Source organism: Coregonus clupeaformis, chromosome 28 (assembly GCF_020615455.1).
Source record: "Coregonus clupeaformis isolate EN_2021a chromosome 28, ASM2061545v1, whole genome shotgun sequence".
NCBI lineage: Eukaryota > Metazoa > Chordata > Actinopteri > Salmoniformes > Salmonidae > Coregonus > Coregonus clupeaformis.
The window spans coordinates 2,534,389-2,556,405 of NC_059219.1; the positions used below are offsets into that span (position 1 = coordinate 2,534,389).

Below are 22,017 nucleotides of genomic sequence, written 5' to 3' on the forward strand. Positions count from 1 at the left end.
CCTGCTAACGTTAAACCAACACAAAATGGACCAGACCATGTCCATGTCCTCCTTCTAAACATATGCACACAGGCATGCACACGCACAGCACTAGACCTTAATTGGAGCAAGCTGATAATAGGTCCACTGCTCTCCTGAATATAAAAGGCCAATTATAGGACTGTGGACTTTTATAGAGGATAAAGAGAGATGGAGAGACAGATGAGAGAGTGAGAGATGGAGAGAGCGTGACAACGGAGGGAACGAGAGGGGGGATAGAAGCAGAGAGGGAGAGAGGGAGGAAGGGAGACAAAGAGAGGGAGGGAGGGGGAAAATTGAGAGGTCCATGCTACTCTAAGAAAGAAAATTGGCACAGCTGAATCTCTTCGAGCTCATATTAGAAAACGTAAGTCCCTGCATGCTGTTCTGCTTAACAGCCCAGCATTCTGCTGATGCCAGGAGAGTCAATAAAGCCTGGGTAGGTCTGGTTCAGGACAGGCCCAGGTAATGGACTGATCAGTATGTAGGGAGAGGAAGAGGGGAGAGGGGAGGGGAAAGAGGTTGGCAGGGGAAGGCAAAAGAGAAGAGAAGGATATTGCCAAGAGTGGAGGAATAGATGTTGTGGAAGGGTGTGCTGATGACAGTCCAGGGGCAAGGACACACAGGCCTTATATGAGGACATGGCATCTCACCTTAATGATCTCATCGATGAAGCAGACGTGAGTGACAGGGTCTCTCTTTTTAGTCAGGACCTTTTGGAGGTGTTGCACCTAAACACAGAGATTACAGGTTAACTCAGTACTCCTGGACTAGGTCAATTACTCTACATAAGCAGGTATAAATGCACCTTTACTTAGGTAATACTAAAGTATCTGTAAAGGTAAAAGCATACCTGTCCGCAAGCCGCACAGATCTGATCCATGAGTTTCTCAAGGTTGGTCCAGAGAGCAGCTCGGAACGCTGCCGTGTTACCTGGGGTTGGCATCACAGCTCTGCCTGGCGCACCTGACACACACACAAACACAACAATACAATTACACGGGTTAAACAGTTACACAAGACAAGAGTACCAAAACTGAAACACACATTTTCCTCACCCCCCACCTACCTCTGTTGCCAGTGGGCTGGGTGAGTCCCTTGATGTCCAGGGCGGTAGTGACGTTGTCCTGTATGGTGGTCCGGTAGCCCTCCACCACCCCACTGATGGTCTCCCTCAGATTGCCCAGGTTATAGAACACCTGAAGGGCCGTGCCCACCTGGGTCGGGTTCTGCATGGACAACAGAGGAGAGGAGACAGTCAGTGTGTTTGTGTGTATGTGTGTGTGTCAGGTTCAGTCAGTCAACCCCAACCCTATCTAGTCTGAGACATTCAGTCTTGGAGCACAGTGGAGTCCAATCATCTAACTAAATACACTTGAGACATAGTTCTACTAACCGGACAGACACACAGAATGGAGTGTACCTCACACTCTGGAATAGCACAGAGAGAATCACACACGCCGCCATGCTCAGAGGATTGACGTCACTATGCACAAGGGGCGGGTCAAAAAATGGGTCATTTCAAAGCTGCAAAACGCAACAATTCTCCTCAGCTAACGGAAAAAGATCAGGATACGCAAGTACTCCGACATTTTTGGGGGTGTGTGTGAGTGAATGTGTGTGAGTGTGTGCATGCATGGGTGTGCGTGAGTAATTGCTAGCAGGGTCTGATAGCAGCTCTCATTAAGGAACCAGCACTCAGGACTAATCAGTGCTTTGTTCACCATCATCCAGAAACCGCTCACACCCTCTGCCTCCCTCTCTCCCAACCCTCCCCTCTACCCATCTCTCCCAACCCTCCCCTCTACCCATCTCTCCCAACCCTCCCTTCTACAAATATCTCCCTCCCCTCGCTGTTGCACACATGAAACTGAGATTGAGGTCAGACCCCAGCCTTCTCGCTCCCTCCCTCTCCATCTCATTTCTCTGGCCTAACGAGTTCTTGGAAACACAGTTTCCACTCTCTCCATTCCTAACTCAAGGCCATTTAGGAAACTGCCCCTGAAGTCGGCTCCAGCTGGGTCATAATCAGGAAGCCAGCGCCAGAGCTCACGGCCCAGTGAGGTGTCAGCTGGTGGATGTGATAATGTCAAGACCCTGTCATGGAGCCTCGACCCCAGCTGTCTGGAAGATGTGACACTATACATCTCATGGCTGCAGTCCATGAGGTGACACAGGTTTTGAGTAAACCCTTACCGTTATCATGTCCAAAGCCATGATGCAGTCCTTGCAGCGTCACAGAGTTTGCCATGGATAAAAAGGACGCGTCCGTGCATGACACACACACAGAAATACACATACTGCCGAGGGCTTCAGCTCTGCAGCGTCCGTCAGGGTCGGGGTGTGTGTGTGTGTGTGTGTGTATGTATGTATACACTACATGACAAAAAGTATGTGGACACCTGCTCGTCGAACATCTCATTCCAAAATCATGGGCATTAATATGGAGTTGGTCCCCACTTTGCTGCTATAACAGCCTCCACTCTTCTGGGAAGGCTTTCCACTAGATGTTGGTCTTAGACGTTTCCACTTCACAATAACAGCACTTACAGTTGATATGCCATACAACACTCCTTCCGTAGCCTCCAACTGCTCTTAAACACTAGTAAAACTAAATGCATGCTCTTCAATCGAACGCTGCTGGCACCCGCCCACTCGACTAGAATCACTACTCTCGATGGGTCTCACCTAGAGTATGTGGACAACTACAAATACCTAGGTGTCTGGTTAGACTGTAAACTCTCCTTCCAGACTCACATTAAGCATCTCCAATCCAAAGGTAGATCTAGAATCGGCTTCCTGTTTCGCAACAAAGCCTCCTTCACTCATGCTGCCAAACACGCCCTCGTTAAACTGACTATCCTACCGATCCTTGACATCGGCGATGTCATTTACAAAATAGCCTCCAACACTCTACTCAGCAAATTGGATGTAGTCTATCACAGTGCCATCCGTTTTGTCACCAAAGCCCCATATACTACCCACCACTGTGACCTGTACGCTCTTGTTGGCTGGTCCTCACTACATATTTGTCGCCAAACCCACTGGCTCCAGGCCATCTATAAATCACTGCTAGACAAATCTCCGCCTTATCTTAGCTCATTGGTCACCATAGCAACACCCACCCGTAGTATGCGCTCCAGCAGGTATATCTCACTGGTCATCCCCAAAGCCAACACCTCCTTTGGCCGCCATTCCTTCCAGTTCTCTGCTGCAAATGACTGGAACAAACTGCAAAAATCTCTGAAGCTGGAGACCATTATCTCCCTCATTAACTTATGCATCAGTTGTCAGAGCACCTTACCGATCACTGCACCTGTACACAGCCCTTCTGAAATTAGCCCACTCAACTACCTCATCCCCATATTGTTATTTATTTTGCTCATTTGCACCCCAGTATCTCTATTTGCACATATATCATTCCAGTGTTAATACTAATTGTAATTATTTTGCACTATGGCCTATTTATTGCCTTACCTCCATAACTTGCTAAATTTGCACACACTGTATATATATATTTTCTGTGGTATTTTTGACTTTATGTTTTGTTTTACCTCATATGTAACTCTGTGTTGTTGTTTTTAATCGCACTGCTTTGCTTTATCTTGGCCAGGTCGCAGTTGTAAATGAGAACTTGTTCTCAACTGGCTTACCTGGTTAAATAAAGGTGGAAAAAATATATATACACAGTATATGCCCTGTTGGGGCTCTGTGGCAGCTCAGTGCCCGTGTGAGACGTTTTCACATTGCCTTGCCCCAGGGTAAAACACAAACACACACACCTTTTGTTCCCAGTGTAGCAGGTGCCGAGCGGGATCTTTCTCTTTCGGCAAGACAAAATCAGGTTAATTGGTTTGGCTTGATAGGGCACGCACGCACGGGCACAGGCACACGCACACACACACACACGCTAAGACATAACACAACAGGAGTAGTGAGACCTTCTCTGTCGGCAGGGAGGTGAGAGGAGCAGTCTAAAAATATCCCCACTCAGTCTTAATGAGCATGTGCTGCATGTGGCAGCATACATAGGCTGCATCCCAAATGGCACCTTATTTCCTACACAGTGCACTACGGGCCCTGGTCAAATGTAGTGCTCTATGTAGGGAGTAGGGTGCCATTTGGGACACAGGCATACAGTACAGGGGGAGAAACCACCCTACCACCCTTCACAGACCATTACTCTATTGTTGTCGTCAGGCAGCTGCAACACTAAGCCAAGACTATTATCCATTCACCCTCCTAGATTTCTAATTTCAAGAGACGTCCTGGTAAAATAAAATATTCTGATGTTCATTCTGACCATATGAATGTAGTCAAGGTCAGTTAAATTCACTCACAGTGTTACATATTCAGCCATCAGTGCCTGCCTCTTTACAGATGGGTTGGGCCCACAGTATTAAAATATGTATCTCTATGGCTGGGCCTGCTGCTAGTAGAAGTTTGGTGTGAACTGGATCCCACACACTCAGGGAAGACATCCAAAACCATACATAATCACACAAAAAACAACAATTTCTCATAATAAGTGAGGAGGATAGCAGGCCTGGCCATATGTGCAGGCATATTCATATTCACAGCAGTGAGAAAGGCTTATTTTGGTGGTTACAAGATTAGGGGTGTTTCTCTAGAGGAAGGTGGGCAACCATGGAGAAGAGGCTTTGCATGCTGTGTCTATGCCATTTCGGACAGAGGCATGTTTTAATGTTTGTGTTTTTGTTCTTTCTAAAACATTACAGGCAGGTTTAATTTTTTATTTTTTTGGTGTGTGTGTGTGTTGGGGAGGATGGTCTCTAAACATTGACATTTCTCTAATAAAGACACATTTAATGTTTGGTGGGTTGTGTGTTTGTTGGTGGGCTGGGAGGTCTCTTCCTGATAGGAAGGTTTAATGTTTGACTGGTATTTGAGTGAAAGCAGCTTACAGGATCAGTAATGTGAGCAACAGGGGGCCTAACTATCAAAGGTATTAAGCCTTCTAACCAGACACATACGTTCACACACACAGCTTTGCAGAATGCATACCAAGGATGATGACTGACTCAAACTCAGAAACATTCCTCTTTAACTTACCTCTGCTAGAATGAATAATTGAATATAAGTAATCTCTAGTGATCTCTTTTCTTTCCCAGAGGATTTGAGGCACTTCTGGGAGTAGTTACAGCAGCTTCCAGGTAACTTCACATGTTAGAGAGACTGAGGCAGCGACGCAAATGACAACTCTATGCTTTTCACTTCATTGGTTCCTTCCTACAGACACCTGTTGGCCTGAACCATTACCCACTGTCCATCCTCCCGGTTAGCTTTTACCACAAAGTGGACATTTATATACTCACTCTCACTCAGAGGGTATACTCAGAGGATATTCTTATCAGCGATTTGGTTTGTTTGACCAATTTCTTGTTATACCCTCTGAGTGAGAGTGAGTGAGCGAGTGAGTGGTTGAGATGGTTTACACACATGCTGGTGGTTTATGTACCCTCTGACGTTTGCTTTCCTGTAAGTGTGCGTGTGTGTGTTTGTGTCTTGGTTTTATAACAAATGTCCAATCTGCTTTGAGGTAACAATATCAAACAACACAATTACAAGCCTATGACATACATGTAACTGCCAAAATAAAGGGAACACTTGAGTAAATGAGGGATAGAAAGTAAATTGAAAGCTGGTGCTTCCACCCAGGTGTGGTTCCTGAGTTAATTTAGCAATTAACATCCCATCATGCTTAGGGTCATCTATAAAAATGCTGGGCAGGCCCAGTTGCCCATTATTTTGCCTACCATGGCTATACCCCCATAGAATGACAATGCCTTCATCCACAGGGCACGAGTGGTCACTGAATGGTTTGATGAGCATTAAAATGATGTAAACCATATCCCATGGCTGTCTCAGTCACCAGATCTCAACCCAATTGAACACTTATGGGAGATTCTAGAGAGGCGACTGAGACAGCGTTTTCCACCACCATCAACAAAACACCAAATTATGGAATTTCTGGTGGAAGAATGGTGTCACATCCCTTCAATAGAGTTCCAGTCACTTGTAGAATCTATGCCAAGGCGCATTGAAGCTGTTCTGGTTTGTGGTGGCCCAACGACCTATTAAGACACTTTATATTAGTGTTTCCTTTATTTTGGCAGTTACCTGTATGTTGGTAGGTTAGGTACGCTCTGACGTTTGCTTTCCTGTAACTGTGTGTGTGTATGTGTGTGTGTGCGTGTATGTGGGTGTGTCTATGTGTGTCTCTGTTTGATGACAAATGTCTAATCTGCTTTCTGGGAGTAGTTACAGTTACAGCAGCTTCCAGGTAACGTCACCTGTCAAAGAGACTGAGGCAGCGACACGAATGACAACACTCTGCTTTCCACTTCATTGGTTCCTTCCTACAGACACCTGTTGGCCTGAACCATTACCCACTAACCATAGCTTTTATCACAGAGTGGACATTTACACACACACATCACACACATGCACGCACACACACTCTGTGTGTAGGATGAGTGAGACGGTTCACACACATGTTGATGGGTTACGTACACTCTGATGTTTGCTTTCCTGTACGTTTGTGTGTGTGTGTCTGTTCGATGACAAATGTCCAATCTGCTTTGAGGTAACAATATCAAACAACACAATAACAAGCCTATGACTTTACTTGACTTCATCTACATCTGTCTGATTTCCTCACAAAGTTGTATTCCTAAGTTGCTGAGAGTGACGTTAGTTAAAACAAAGGTTAACGAGAGGGTTAAATGCACTAAATCATTCAGGAGGAAAGGAGATAAAAAAGGTATGAAAGTACCGCTTTTAAAAGAGAGATAAAGAAAACAGAGGGGGTGTTAAGCAGCAGAGCCAGAAATAAGTGAGAAATACATTATAACTTCTGCAGCGTAACCAAGGCAACCCCATAACAAACATCAGGAAGGCCTATTCAAGTATTTTAGGTCTGGTTGTGTACATTTAACAGACAGACACAAACACACACATGACGCACGCCCAGGAGAAGTAATTCACTTTTTAGGAGAGGAAGGGAAGAAGAGAGAAGGTGGGGAAATTACAGAGGAGTGAAAAGGTGACAAACAAGTGCATGTATACTCCTGAGTGGCGCAGTGGTCTAAGGCACTGCATCGCAGTGCTAACTGTGCCACTAGAGATCCTGGTTCGAATCCAGGCTCTGTCGCAGCCGGCCGCGACCGGGAGACTCATGGGCGGCGCACAATTGGCCCAGCGTCGTCCAGGGTAGGGGAGGGAATGGCCGGCAGGGATGTAGCTCAGTTGATAGAGCATGGCGTTTGCAACGCCAGGGTTGTGGGTTTGATTCCCACGGGGGGCCAGTATAAAAAATAAATATATATATGTATTCACTAACTGTAAGTCGCTCTGGATAAGAGCGTCTGCTAAATGACTAAAATGTAAATGTAAAAAAATGTAGTGGCATCACGAGTGACTTTGGAGAAGTACAGTGGGGAAAAAAAGTATTTAGTCAGCCACCAATTGTGCAAGTTCTCCCACTTAAAAAGATGAGAGAGGCCTGTAATTTTCATCATAGGTACACGTCAACTATGACAGACAAATTGAGAAAAAAAAATCCAGAAAATCACATTGTAGGATTTTTTATGAATTTATTTGCAAATTATGGTGGAAAATAAGTATTTGGTCACCTACAAACAAGCAAGATTTCTGGCTCTCACAGACCTGTAACTTCTTCTTTAAGAGGCTCCTCTGTCCTCCACTTGTTACCTGTATTAATGGCACCTGTTTGAACTTGTTATCAGTATAAAAGACACCTGTTTACAACCTCAAACAGTCACACTCCAAACTCCACTATGGCCAAGACCAAAGAGCTGTCAAAGGACACCAGAAACAAAATTGTAGACCTGCACCAGGCTGGGAAGACTGAATCTGCAATAGGTAAGCAGCTTGGTTTGAAGAAATCAACTGTGGGAGCAATTATTAGGAAATGGAAGACATACAAGACCACTGATAATCTCCCTCGATCTGGGGCTCCACGCAAGATCTCACCCCGTGGGGTCAAAATGATCACAAGAACGGTGAGCAAAAATCCCAGAACCACACGGGGGGACCTAGTGAATGACCTGCAGAGAGCTGGGACCAAAGTAACAAAGCCTACCATCAGTAACACACTACGCCGCCAGGGACTCAAATCCTGCAGTGCAAGACGTGTCCCCCTGCTTAAGCCAGTACATGTCCAGGCCCGTCTGAAGTTTGCTAGAGTGCATTTGGATGATCCAGAAGAGGATTGGGAGAATGTCATATGAAACCAAAATATAACTTTTTGGTAAAAACTCAACTCGTCGTGTTTAGAGGACAAAGAATGCTGAGTTGCATCCAAAGAACCCCATACCTACTGTGAAGCATGGGGGTGGAAACATCATGCTTTGGGGCTGTTTTTCTGCAAAGGGACCAGGACGACTGATCCGTGTAAAGGAAAGAATGAATGGGGCCATGTATCGTGAGATTTTGAGTGAAAACCTCCTTCCGTCAGCAAGGGCATTGAAGATGAAACGTGGCTGGGTCTTTCAGCATGACAATGATCCCAAACACACCACCCGGGCAACGAAGGAGTGGCTTCGTACGAAGCATTTCAAGGTCCTGGAGTGGCCTAGCCAGTCTCCAGATCTCAACCCCATAGAAAATCTTTGGAGGGAGTTGAAAGTCTGTGTTGCCCAGCGACAGCCCCAAAACATCACTGCTCTAGAGGAGATCTGCATGGAGGAATGGGCCAAAATACCAGCAACAGTGTGTGACAACCTTGTGAAGACTTACAGAAAACGTTTGACCTGTGTCATTGCCAACAAAGGGTATATAACAAAGTATTGAGAAACTTTTGTTATTGACCAAATACTTATTTTCCACCATAATTTGCAAATAAATTCATAAAAAATCCTACAATGTGATTTCTGGAATTTTTTTCCTCATTTTGTCTGTCCTAGTTGACTTGTACCTATGATGAAAATTACAGGCCTCTCTCATCTTTTTAAGTGGGAGAACTTGCACAATTGGTGGCTGACTAAATACTTTTTTTCCCCACTGTATCTATTTGGACATCACAGTACAGGATCAAACTCTACTCAGAAGACTTGGGTTATTGGCTAATTTTTTCAAGGCTGGGGGAGATGTGATATCGTCAAATTTGGATATAAAATGAGGACTTCATCAATGTGCATGAAGCACACACACACACACACACACACACACACACACACACACACACAAGCCTGCTGGAGTCATTAATAGCAAATAAAGAGACTAATGAATCTATGGGGAGACGATAGCTCAGTACTGTCATATTTATGGTAGCTTGAACTTCTGTTGTTGTTAGATGACAAACCTCTTGCCCTCTGCTAATGACTTGAGCATGAGGTGACTTATGTTTCCCCCAACATCATTGACACTTAGTTTCCCTTGATTTGACATTCAAACTAAAAGGTCAACATTTGAATAGATGCTAAAATGCTATTCAATATTCAATACGTGTACAATAGCAAATTATGTCCATTAATTATCATAAATGTACCACCAAACAGACACAATCAGTGTCTATTTGCAGGATGAACCAGAACCAAAATAACAGGAAGTGGTTCTTTTTGGCTCAGTTGGTAGATCATGGTGCTTGCAACGGCAAGATCGTGAGTTGATTCCTGCTGTGGCCACCCATATGAAAATGAATGCACGTATGACTAAGTTGCTTTGGATAAAAGCACCTGCTATATAGCCTATATTATATACTGAATCATAGGAGGAAGAAGTGGCCGACTCAGTACATCTTCCACAAAACAAGTGTAAAGTGGTAGAAAACTCCATCGTTTTCTTGTGGCTCAGTATACACTACCGGTCAAAAGTTTTAGAACACCTACTCATTCAAGGGTTTTTCTTTATTTTTACTATTTTCTACATTGTAGAATAATAGTGAAGACATAAAAACTATGAAATAACACATATGGAATCATGTGGTAACCAAAAAAAGTGTTAACAAATCAAAATATATTTTATATTTGAGATTTTTCAAATAGCCACCCTTTGTCTTGATGACAGATTTGCACACTCTTGGCATTCTCTCAACCAGCTTCATGAGGTAGTCACCTGGAATGCATTTTAATTAATAGGTGTGCCTTCTTAAAAGTTCATTTAATGCGTTTGAGCCAATCAGTTGTGTTGTGACAAGGTAGGGGGGTATCCAGAAGATTGCCCTATTTGGTAAAAGACCAAGTCCATATTATGGTAAGAACAGCTCAAATAAGCGAAGAGAAATGACAGTCCATCATTACTTTAAGACATAGAGAAATCACCAGGTAAGCACAAAGGCTTGTTCTGCTCTCTTTCCGCCCAGAGCTCTAACGATGACACATTTTAAGTAGTGGGTCTGGTAATGTAAAACAGCGAGGGAAGGTGTTTTTCCAGCACAGAACACTTGTCTCCCCTCTGGTCCACTGAAGAAACAGCTTACACATCCTGACAAATTGGTCCTTACAGAACACTGAGCAACATCAAAGCAAATTACACTGAGGAAACAATATTGCTTTGTTTAAACCAACTTGGCCCGCTGCCAGATATAGCCTGTAGCTGAGTGTGTGTGTGTGTGGTTGTGTACGAGCATTCAAGCGTGTGTGTGTTCTGCCGTGTGTGTGTGTCTGTTCTGTCATGTGTGCGTGTGCATGCGTGTGTGTACACACACACACAGAGACAGTGAGCTAAAGAGCTCGCTCTGGGATGCTCTCTCCTCATTTACTGACACGCCACACTAGGAGCTTTGAACAGCTCTGCTCTGTCTCTGTCTGTATGAGGAACAATCCCAAAGTCCCAACAATTAAATAATGAAGGGACTGTTGCATGTTGGTAAGAGGACAGACTACCCAATTTTCTGTACACTAGCGAAGAGACTACAGTATGTAGTAATACCTTGGCAACATGTTCCATTCAAAAAACCAGACCCTCCCCAATCCGTCCTTCTGGGGCAATAGTTATTAACACATAAACCACCACATTGTCTCTCCTTTGTGGTGCCTCAAAGGTCAGCTATATGTAAAATAATTATAATGGGCGCTGAACCCGTCATTACCATGCCATAACGAACCTGTCAAATTAAGTGTTATAAAGATTATTCCCCTCCACACACGATTATCATCACTCACGATTTTATTGTTGTCGTTTCAGTCAGTGACCTTTTTTGAAAGACAAGGCAATACTTTTGACCAGAACTTCCTCTAGTGTGTTCTTTGTGCCTTCAAAGAATACAAGTAGGCCTAATACAGATGTGTGAGTGCATTCTCTCTAGTCCTGTCTCTACTTAACCAATCAGCTGGCTGTTGCCGTGTAGCAACCGCGAAAGCACGGGTGGGCCTGGGCCCACCCACTGGGGAGTCAGGCGCACTCAATCAGATTGAGCAACAATTCCTTTTTTTGTTGTTGATTATTTTCTTTATGCTCTCTACCTGTCAGTGTTCCAAATGGGACATTATTTGTCTTTTTACCTAAACATCCAAACACCATTAGATAGAATGAATAGCAAGCAGTGCACGGGAATGACATTCAGATGAACTGGAATGACATTCACGCTCATGGGATGGGAGGTCAAAAATAACTAATTTAAAGCCACACCCACATTATTACCGCATTAAGGCATATGTCACTGTGCTTCTATGGCTATACAGTGCCTTGCAAACTTATTCATCCCCCTTGGCGTTTTTTCTATTTTGTTGCATTACAACCTGTAATTTAAATAGATTTTTATTTGGATTTCATGAAATGGACCAAATAGTCCAAATTGGTGAAGGGAAATTTAAAAAAGTAACTTGTTTCAAAAAATAAATAACGGAAAAGTGAGCGTGCATATGTATTCACCCCCTTTGCTATGAAGCCCCTAAATAAGATCTGGTGCAACCAATTACCTTCAGAAGTCACATAATTAGTTAAATAAAGTCCACCTGTGTGCAATCTAAGTGTCACATGATCTGTCACATGATCTCAGTATATATACACACCTGTTCTGAAAGGCCCCAGAGTCTGCAACACCACTAAGCAACGGGCACCACCAAGCAAGCGGCACTATGAAGACCAAGGAGCTCTCCAAACAGGTCAGGGACAAAGTTGTGGAGAAGTACAGATCAGGGTTGGGTTATAAAAAAATATCTGAAACTTTGAACATCCCACGGAGCACCATTGAATCCATTATAAAAAAATTGAAAGAATATGGCACCATAACAAACGGACCAGGCAAGGACGGCATTAATCAGAGGCAACAAAGAGACCAAAGATAACCCTGAAGGAGCTGCAAAGCTCCACAGCGGAGATTGGAGTATCTGTCTATAGGACCACTTTAAGCTGTACAATACACAGAGCTTGGCTTTACTGAAGAGTGGCCAGAAAAAAGCCATTGCTTAAAGAAAAAAATAAGCAAACACGTTTGGTGTTCGCCAAAAGGCATGTGGGAGACTCCCCAAACATATGGTAGAAGGTACTCTGGTCAGATGAGACTAAAATTGAGCTTTTTGGCCATCAAGGAAAACGCTATGTCTGGAGCAAACCCAACACCTCTCATCACCCCGAGAACACCATCCCCACAGTGAAGCATGGTGGTGGCAACATCATGCTGTGGGGATGTTTTTCATCGGCAGGGACTGGGAAACTGGTCAGAATTGAAGGAATGATGGAATACAGGGAAATTCTTGAGGGAAACCTGTTTCAGTCTTCTAGAGATTTGAGACTGGGATGGAGGTTCACCTTCCAGCAGGACAATGACCCTAAGCAGACTGCTAAAGCAACACTTGAGTGATTTAAGGGGAAACATTTAAATGTCTTGGAATGGCCTAGACAAAGCCCAGACCTCAATCCAATTGAGAATCTGTGGTATGACTTAAAGATTGCTGTACACCAGCGGAACCCATCCAACTTGAAGGAGCTGGAGCAGTTTTGCCTTGAAGAATGGGCAAAAATCCCAGTAGCTAGATGTGCCAAGCTTATAGAGACATACCCCAAGAGACTTGCAGCTGTAATTGCTGCAAAAGGTGCCTCTACAAAGTATTGACTTTGGGGGGGGTGAATAGTTATGCACGCTCAAGTGTTCTGTTTTTTTGTCTTATTTCTTGTTTGTTTCACCCCCAAAAATATTTTGCATCTTCAAAGTGGAAGGCATGTTGTGTAAATCAAATGATACAAACCCCCCAAAAAATATATTTGAATTACAGGTTGTAAGGCAACAAAATAGGAAAAATGCCAAGGGGGGTGAATACTTTCGCAAGCCGCTGTATGCACCATGACATTGCCTACTTCATTTCTTAATTTAGTAAACAAGACAGCTCATAATCCAGTGCCGTTATTACAGTCAACACACCTATATTTTAGTTTAAAAAAAGAAAACATCTCTCTCAGCCTCGTGACAAAATGTGTAGAATAGCATGAGATTAGCTATGAAAACTGCACATTTTCCTCTCAGCCTCATGACAAAATGTGTAGCATTGCAAGAAGTTAGTTAGCTGTTTTCCCAAATTACCCACATTTCTGCAGGCCCACCCACCAATGAATTTCTGGCTACTCTACAGCCGTGTAGGCTAATGATTTCCTAGGAAACGTCACTGACGGCTAATTTAGCTGTTTAAAGGAGTTGTTAAAGCACACAGTATATGCATGGTGACAAGACTTTCAGCCAAGTGCCTGACGGTCACTTATCAACTGGTGGAGGATCGAGAAGACAAAGTTATGCAAAGGTTGTGTGTGTGTGTGCGAAATCTGCGTCTCAAATGATCCCCTATTTCCAATACAGTGCTCCACTTCTGATATAGTGAACATAGTCATTTGCTATTTGCACATAGCCTTCTGTATGACACAACAGAGAATATATCCTGGTTGTGATTGCAGGACGGGGTGTTCGGTAAGTGTTCTGTTGATCTAGCTGTAGGACAATCAGAGCAGTGGGGTGCTGCTATTAGAGAGGAGAACGTAGAAACCCAGCTGGGATTGCACCATCACACAACAGTCCTCCTGTTCATCTCTTCATCCATCCAGAGATGACAGAGGGGAAAGAAGAGAGAGGGGGGAAGGTGAGAAAGAGATATGGCTGCAAAAGAAGGAGAGGATCATGCAGAGTGAGTGAGGGAGAGAAGGAACAAGAGAGATTGTGTGAAAATAAGAGAAAGGGAGAAAGATAGAGTAGTACAGACAGCATGCACTGTAGAATACCACCTTTCCTTGACACTTTTCACACATTCTGTCTGTTCCTCTCACCTTTTCTACACCTTCCTCCCTGCCTTGCTCTCTCCCTCTCTCTCTGCATGTCCTCATGTCTCCTGTGGTTCTGATGACACACGCAGACACAGGCGGTCAGACAGACTCACACAGACACACTCATTCCCAGGCCGAGGGGCCATCTGCTCCTGAGTCACCGCAGATCACGTCTATCCGTCTCTCCATCCTTTCATTTCTCTGTCTATTCCCCTCTCATCTTCCCTCCATCCTCCTCTCTTGTCGCCAGATCCTCTAATCTGCTCTCTCTCAGAGTTCAGATCAGCCAGAGACAGGTCTAGGAATGATGCTGGTAATGGCTGGCTGACATTTCGTGATTCTAGACCACTAATAGGCTCTGGGTTTGGATATGAGCTCATTAAATGACAATTTATTGATCGTGTTAATGAACTCCAATGAAGATAAAACTATCTTCAGGTACTACGGGAGAGGACTGCAAGCACCTTTCATTCCTGTTGTGCTGACAGTGTACTTGTTTATGCCTTTTAATACAGAGGCTTCATACCAGTTCCCAGTGAAACCACAGCAGAAAGAGAGAGTTGAGGTGCAGACAGCTTGAAACTAGCTTTCATCTTCTCCAATCTTCTCTGTTTCTGGACATGGTGATAATATAACAACTATAAATAAGTATAGTGCTGCGCTGTGACACAGGCAATTAAATAGACCTACTACTAATAATAAATATAATGTTTCTGAGGGAGAGATGGAGGGATGACTGAACATAAACGGTTCTTCCATCCTATTTCCCTCTCCATCTTTATCTCTCTCTACCCCTTCTTCCCCTTCCCCTCTTTTTTGGGTTTGTGTTGCCCACGGCAACAGAGGCAGAATAGCACTTTTTTGGTATTTTCTGAGTAAGAGCTAAGTGAGAAAAACAACTTGACACTGATTTATTTATCTTTAGCTGGAGGGATACACAGTCAAAGCCCATTTGTAGCATCAGACAACACTTTAGTAACATCATAATTGATTTAGATTAGGGCTATTCAACTGGGGCTCCTGGACCACAGCTCTGCTGTTTTTCATCTGGCCCCTGTAATCAGGGACTGATTCAGACCTGGGACACCAGGTGAGTGGCCTCTCTGGGCAATCAATGATAAAACATCTATGGGGATTTAATGATAATAAATCTATATAATAGCATGTATTATGAATAGGCTCTGATCTAGACAATATACTACTAAGTGTGTAGGTAGGTAATCGTGAATGTGCGGGAGTTATCTTTCATAAGGAATTGAACTCTGGGTCTGTATTTCCCCATTCCACAAATGAGACTCAGCGTGGTGTTGTTCGTGCCAGGAGTCATGCACACAGCCACACACACACTACTAATGAAGGGGAATTACAACCTACACAGATGCATGTTAACATGGTAAACATGCATGACCTGGACTGTGAACGTTAGCAGCCTATGGCAGATTAGCTCTAATGAAGGAGTATGGCAGATTGAACTCTTATAAAAGACCTGAGATACTGTGCATAGCCTCAACCCACACACACACACACTTCTATCTTTATCACAGTGGGCTGAACAGAACGTGGCCATTACAGACTACGGAGAACAGACACAGGCCCAGATTATCCTGTTCTGTTCTCACCTGGGCTTTACAGGCAGAGTTCTTTTCATGGTAAAAATCATTCCATTCTGGTCCCAGGCTGAGACTGAGCAGACTGCCTGTAAGCACCCCCCCTAATCTCTTCTCTCCTGACCTCCTCTCTTCCCTCTCTCCCCTCCCCCCAGAGTCTCTGAAACAGGACACTGTCCCCCTGAGAATTCAGCTTTCTGGGTCACGATGACAACGGCCAGGGCTTACACACTCTCCTAGAGAGAGAGAGAGAGAGAGAGAGAGAGAGAATGAGCTAGTGAGACACACTACAGTTCAGAAAAACAGAGTTTGTATTGAATAAGAAACTCACTTCAGATTAAATATGAGATTAAGCATTTAAAACTGTCTCTCTCTCTCTCCCTCCATCCTTCCCACACGTTCGCTATCTCTGTATCTCTCTCTCCTCCTCTCCCTTTCTACCTCTTTCTCTCTGCCCGTCTCCCTCTCTTGTCTGAGTTGCAGTTTTGAGAAGTCTGTCTGTCTGTCTGTCTGTACTGTATAGGTGAATATCTCACAGAGGGAGAGAGGGAGGCATGCTGCTTGTCTGATAGCAATCTGACCTTGACACGTTCACCTTGAATCCCCCTCTCAAAACAACCCTCCGCCCTCCCCTGTGAGCTACTCTTTCCTCTCTTCCCTCTGCTCTGGTGCATAACAAGCAGAGAACATTACTACATTCTCAACATCAAACAATAATAATGCTTGAGGAATTAAACAAATTACCATGTGCAGGAAATGTAACAGTACAAAGAAAAAAACTGGAAACAGAGTATGACTGTTTCAAGGGCACCCACACACTGCACACACACACAAACTCCTAACGTCCTACTCCTTCAGAATAATACCTCTGTGGATCTATATCAGACACCGACACACAGGTACAGGTACTCAAGCAGTAGACAGTTGGAGGTGGCAGTCCTCCATTCCTGTCAGCATCGGTCTACTTTAACCGGTATACAGTGTATAGGGAATAGGGTGACATTTGGGACGCAGGCTTAGTCTTTTATCTGACCTGCCTGATAAGAACCAGGGACTACACACTATAGCGTGCCACAGTGATGCTCTGACCAAGCCCTGAGTATACAGGCACACATCTATGTGCATCACTCTCCAATTGCCAAGCCAGGCCTGAAATCGCAGGAGAAGTCAATATAAATATTAGATGATTTATTAAGCAATAAAAACAAAAAGCACAAACAGAAATTCCTTGAGGGTTTGACTATTCTCCAGAAGAGAGTTTTCATCTCTAGTATAGGCAGGAGGGATGGAAGGATGGAGGGATGGAGGGATGGAAGGATGGAGGAACAGGGTCTAACTTTATCAGGCAAAAAGCTGTGTCCCCCTCGGGAGGTTTAGTACAATACAAATGAAAGGAACAAGAGAATAGTGTTTTTATGGGGAGGACGAAACAAAAGAGGGCAATAATTGGAGCACTAGAAATAAATGTCTGATGAAATGTTCACACACAACACACACAGGTGAGAGAGGCCACGAGGAATCGAGCTCTGGGGGCCAATGTGCCTGTCATCTATGTCAATTTTTTTTTTAACGTAATAAATCATTTCGACAGTAACCCTCCACAAAGTAATTAATTCATAAACCTTTTTAATTTCCATATGTACTAGGAAGCTAAGTGTTTGTTTCTTGGGCTTCAAGAATGTGACTGAAAAAGTGCCCCAGGTCTTCAAAAAGAAAACAATTCAACTGATTGAAAGTATAAGGGGGATATGGGTGAACAAATCGCATGGTCAAGGCTACAACGGTGACAGTGCAATGAGTGGAGCTTACTCAGGTGTTCAAAAGTTCATATCAGACCGAGCCTATTGCAAGCACACAACTCAAACTCCGGTTCACCAGTATGAATGAAAATCGCTAACCACCGAGCCTAATGCTTCTTATGTAGTTCTTTATGAGTTTTAGTTCAGAAAACGAGCTCTCTGCAGAAGTGACAGTTACAGGGATGGTAAAAACAGCTTGATTGCCGTAGCAACATCAGGGAAACTGGGCAGAAGGGATGAGTGCTTCAAATACAGCAGTTCGGTAACATCTTTAATTGAGCCTATCATTCTCCTTAATTGCCGGCCTCAACACGTTATGGAAAGAGATTAACTGTATAAAAAGCTCTGGGGACAGGTTGTCTGGATACTGGACAGCCAATAAATTGGCAGATGCAAACATATTATTATATTTAGCGGACAACAGTTCTTGAGGGCTTGAACAGAAAAAGTGGTTAGCGATTTTCATTCATACTGGTGAACCGGAGTTTGAGTTATGTGGTTGCAATATCAACAGTCCCTTATCTCTGGTATATCTTGGCATGCATCATTCAAGACTAAGTTTAAATTGTGTGCAGTGGAATAGACACATAATGCATAATGTCTCAGGAAAGACTGTCTGGGTTGGCAATCCTCAGTATAGTATGGACCTACAGGCCGTGGTGAAGAGATTTTGCACATAAAAAAGGGAGGACTTCAGGAGAGCAGGGTAGTCTCTCAAGTTGGATTTCATTTGATTTCATCCTAATTTAATTTACCTTGAATATTACAGCACATTTGTGTAGGTTATTAGCCAGACAAAACAATACTGGCTGAATTTATCCTCAAGCAGACTACTTTTTTCTTCATTGTTAGGCTATCTGAGGTGTAATTTTCATAAAAAGTTTATAAATAGCACCTAAATCGCAGCTAAAAACAGTATATAGCTATAGATAGTACACTGCATAATGAAACAATCCCTAGTGAGTTAGTGTTTTGAGGGTGGACTATTATTGGCATTAATGCAGAGAAACTGCGCTACGCCAGTGTTCCAGGTATGATATAAATACAGGGCTGAGGCCAATTGAGGCCTGACCAGGCGAGGACAGTGTTATTTTAGCTGCTGAGTGGTGCAGTGAGGGTCAGTATCAGAGATGTATTACGTTCAGAGCCTTGAACGACTGCAGGGCGTGTTTCCCCGATAGCCGTACTGGGGGGTGGATCCTGGCCTCCAACTCAAGGCTTCCTGTCTAATAGAAAGTGAGTTTCCTGCAAATCAGTTCTTATTAAAAGTACTGTAGCCAACCTGCTCGCTGGGGTATGGGCTGACAAATTATACACTTAACCTTGGAGAACTCCTAACATTTCCAGTAATACATTTTTAATAGAAGGTTAATATTGATTTGACTCTATTGAAAAAGCATTCTCTCCAGTATCCGTTTGGTGAATCTAAAAGTAGATTTTAAATCTGAAACTGTACACTGACCAACGGAATGTACAGATACAGAGAGAGGTAGAGGTAGAGAGAGAGGGGGTAGAGAAAGAGGGGGAAGAGAGAGAGAGAGAGGAAGAGAGAGGTAGAGAGAGAGAGGGGGGAGATAGGTAGAGAGAAAGAGAGGGGGAAGAGAGAGAGGGAGAGAGGGGGAAGAGAGGTAGAGAGAGAGAGAGGGGGGAGATAGGTAGAGAGAGAGAGAGAGAGAGAGAGAGAGAGAGAGAGAGAGAGAGAGAGAGAGAGGGAAGCGAGAGAGAGAGAGAGAGAGAGAGAGAGAGAGAGAGGGAAGCGAGAGAGCGAGAGAGAGGGAAGAGAGAGGAGATAGAGAGAGGTAGAGGTAGAGGTAGAGGTAGAGACAGATCAGTGATGGCCATCTGGTCTTCACAGTGAGGTGTGCTGCAGGCCAAGCCATCTCAGTGGGTGTCGGTGCTGGAACTCTGAGCACCAGCTGGGCCCCACCGTGTCATACATTACCTAACTGAAACCCATCTTGGGCCTGCTTGTTGGAGGCTACAGTGAATTCTCATTTTGGCCAAATGACAAAAAATATGTGAGTCACCTTTCAGGAAATGTGTACGAGTGAAAACTAGGAACAAACTTTTTCGCATTTTCTTTGTAGTTGTGTGTGTGTGTGTGTATGTATATGTATATATATATATATATATATATATATATATATATATATATATATATATATATATATATATATATATATATATATATATAGTGTGTCCTACCTGTATCTCCATGCCCTGCTCCAGCAGTCTCTTGGCCTGGTTCTCCACCTCCAGTCTGGCTCTGCTGATCAGCAGCAGGTCATTCTCTATCACGTCTATACCAGACAGATCCACCCCCTGGGACAGGTAGTCTAGAGAGGGAGACAAGAGAAGAGGGTGTTAGAAGGTGTGTGTGTGTGTGTGTGTGTGTATGTGTGTGTGTGTATGCATTTGTACACCTTCAGACATTTGCCTGAGATCTACAAAAACACCCTCCGACATTTAGCATTCAGCGTGATTTATTTTCGCACCACTGATGCATCTCCATTTAGATAGAAAACCACTGCCTCCTATACTACAGTCTTCTACAGTATTGATTTGAGAAAAGAGAAAGAGAGGAGAGTGAAAGTCAAAGGGAAAACATTACAGGCGAACTAGGAAGAAGCATACAGCTGTTTACATTGACAACAGGTGGAACTGCAGTCAATAGGAGAGGTAGAAGTGCATGTTGACTGTTAAAATAATATATAAATAATGAGGCCAAACGTGTGTGTGTATTTGTGTGTCCGCCAGATGCTCTATGCAGATGAGTTGATCCAATTAACCCCTTTAACCCCTCGCTAACTCATTAAGACCTTCCCATGGCTCACACACACACCTTCAGTCCCTTCTACAACATATTGTGTTAAAAACAATATACAGTTGTATCTTTAAAAACCCTGTTACAAAAGGAAATGTGAACCAGCGACACAGGTGGGCAAAGCTAAGCTACCATTTCAGTGCAATCCAAAGGAGAGAGCAGGCAGGCAGGTATAAAAGCTATTTCAGATGTGCTATTATTTGTCTGTCTGTCTAGACTACCTGCTCTGCGCTGAGCTCCCCAGTGAGAGAAGTCAGGTAGCAGACTGGCCAGGGAGAAGAGATTGGACAGCAGAATATCTAATCCAAAAACAATCCATTCACAGACACAGCTAAAATAGAAATCCCTAGTCTGCTGGGCCGTGTGTGCGTGCGTGCGTGCATCAGGCATGGAGTGTGTGTGGGGCAGCCCCCAGGGCCGGCCCTGGGCATAAGCGACATAGGCGGTATAGGCAAGTATATATTATTATTATTATTATTATTATTATTATTATTATATGACATATATTATTTGGGGGGGAACTAAGTCAAGTCGGGATCTGAACTTACTGTTGAGCGTTAGAATAATAGAATACACAAGGTGCAATTTTCGAAATTTCCCTGTTGTTATGTCAGTCACCAACAGAGTCATTTATTTTGGTACTGTCCATATGTAGCTTGTTTTTGGTCACAGATCCAGGAATGGCTGAAGAATTACAACATTTACCTGGAGCTAACTCTGCAGATAGCACTACTGGGTGATTTGAAAAGTCATAGTCAATTGATCAATAATATCATAATACTTTTAGCAAAGACATGTTTTACAATCTGTAGAAACTATGAGAATAGAAAGGTTCAGAACTTTAGTGAAACGTCACAGCACAGTTAAAAAATATATGGCAAATAGAAATCCAATATGGATGGTGTTAAGAGATAGATGGGAGGGGTTGAATGGAGCTGAAGGGTGTGACCAATAACAACAAGATAACTGATGTAAAATATACTTTGTCCATAAAATGTATATAGATTCAGAACTTTTGTGAAACAGCACAGTTAAAAATATAATGGGAGAGGTTGAGGGTAGAAGGAGGACAGGACTAAAAACAAACAAAATATAACTAGATCTTCAGTTTCTTGGCAATTTCTCGCATGGAATAGCCTTCATTTCTCAGAAGAAGAATAGACTGACGAGTTTCAGAAGAAAGTTATTGTATGTATGTGTATATATATTAATATTTACAAAAAAATATATGGGGGATTGGAAATGATGCAGACAATTACATTGATGGAAGCTACAATCTATCTGCAATATTAAAGCCGATCTACCCCCTATATACAGTATATAAATAAGAATATGTTAGCTATCTAAACTTGTAGTAATCATGGCCGAATTACCGACCAGGCACGAAGGGCACGTGCCCAGGGGCCCTGACCTCCAGGGGGCCCCCATTGATTTAGTTAGTCACTCTCACTCATATATCATATTAACATGGCATAAGTCATGGCAAACTGTGTAGAATTTCAGGAAATTAGCTTTAAAACTGCAAAAATGTCTGTTA

General features: G+C 43.4%; 1 protein-coding gene across 2 annotated transcripts in view; it reads right to left on the reverse strand.

The window, feature by feature from the left end:
* The window catches only part of LOC121543652 (conserved oligomeric Golgi complex subunit 5), an 89,153-nt gene that overhangs the window by 32,583 nt on the left and 34,553 nt on the right, over window positions 1-22,017 (reverse strand). For both annotated transcript variants that reach the window (XR_005996039.2, XM_041853693.2), the window contains exons 7-10: window positions 19,862-19,992; window positions 1,088-1,247; window positions 872-984; window positions 672-749 (exon numbers count right to left, since the gene is read on the reverse strand). Coding sequence is in view for 1 of the 2 variants with exons in the window: in XM_041853693.2 (XP_041709627.1) it covers window positions 672-749; window positions 872-984; window positions 1,088-1,247; window positions 19,862-19,992 (482 nt within the window). In the remaining variant the exon portion in view is untranslated. The remainder of the gene's footprint in view (window positions 1-671; window positions 750-871; window positions 985-1,087; window positions 1,248-19,861; window positions 19,993-22,017) is intronic.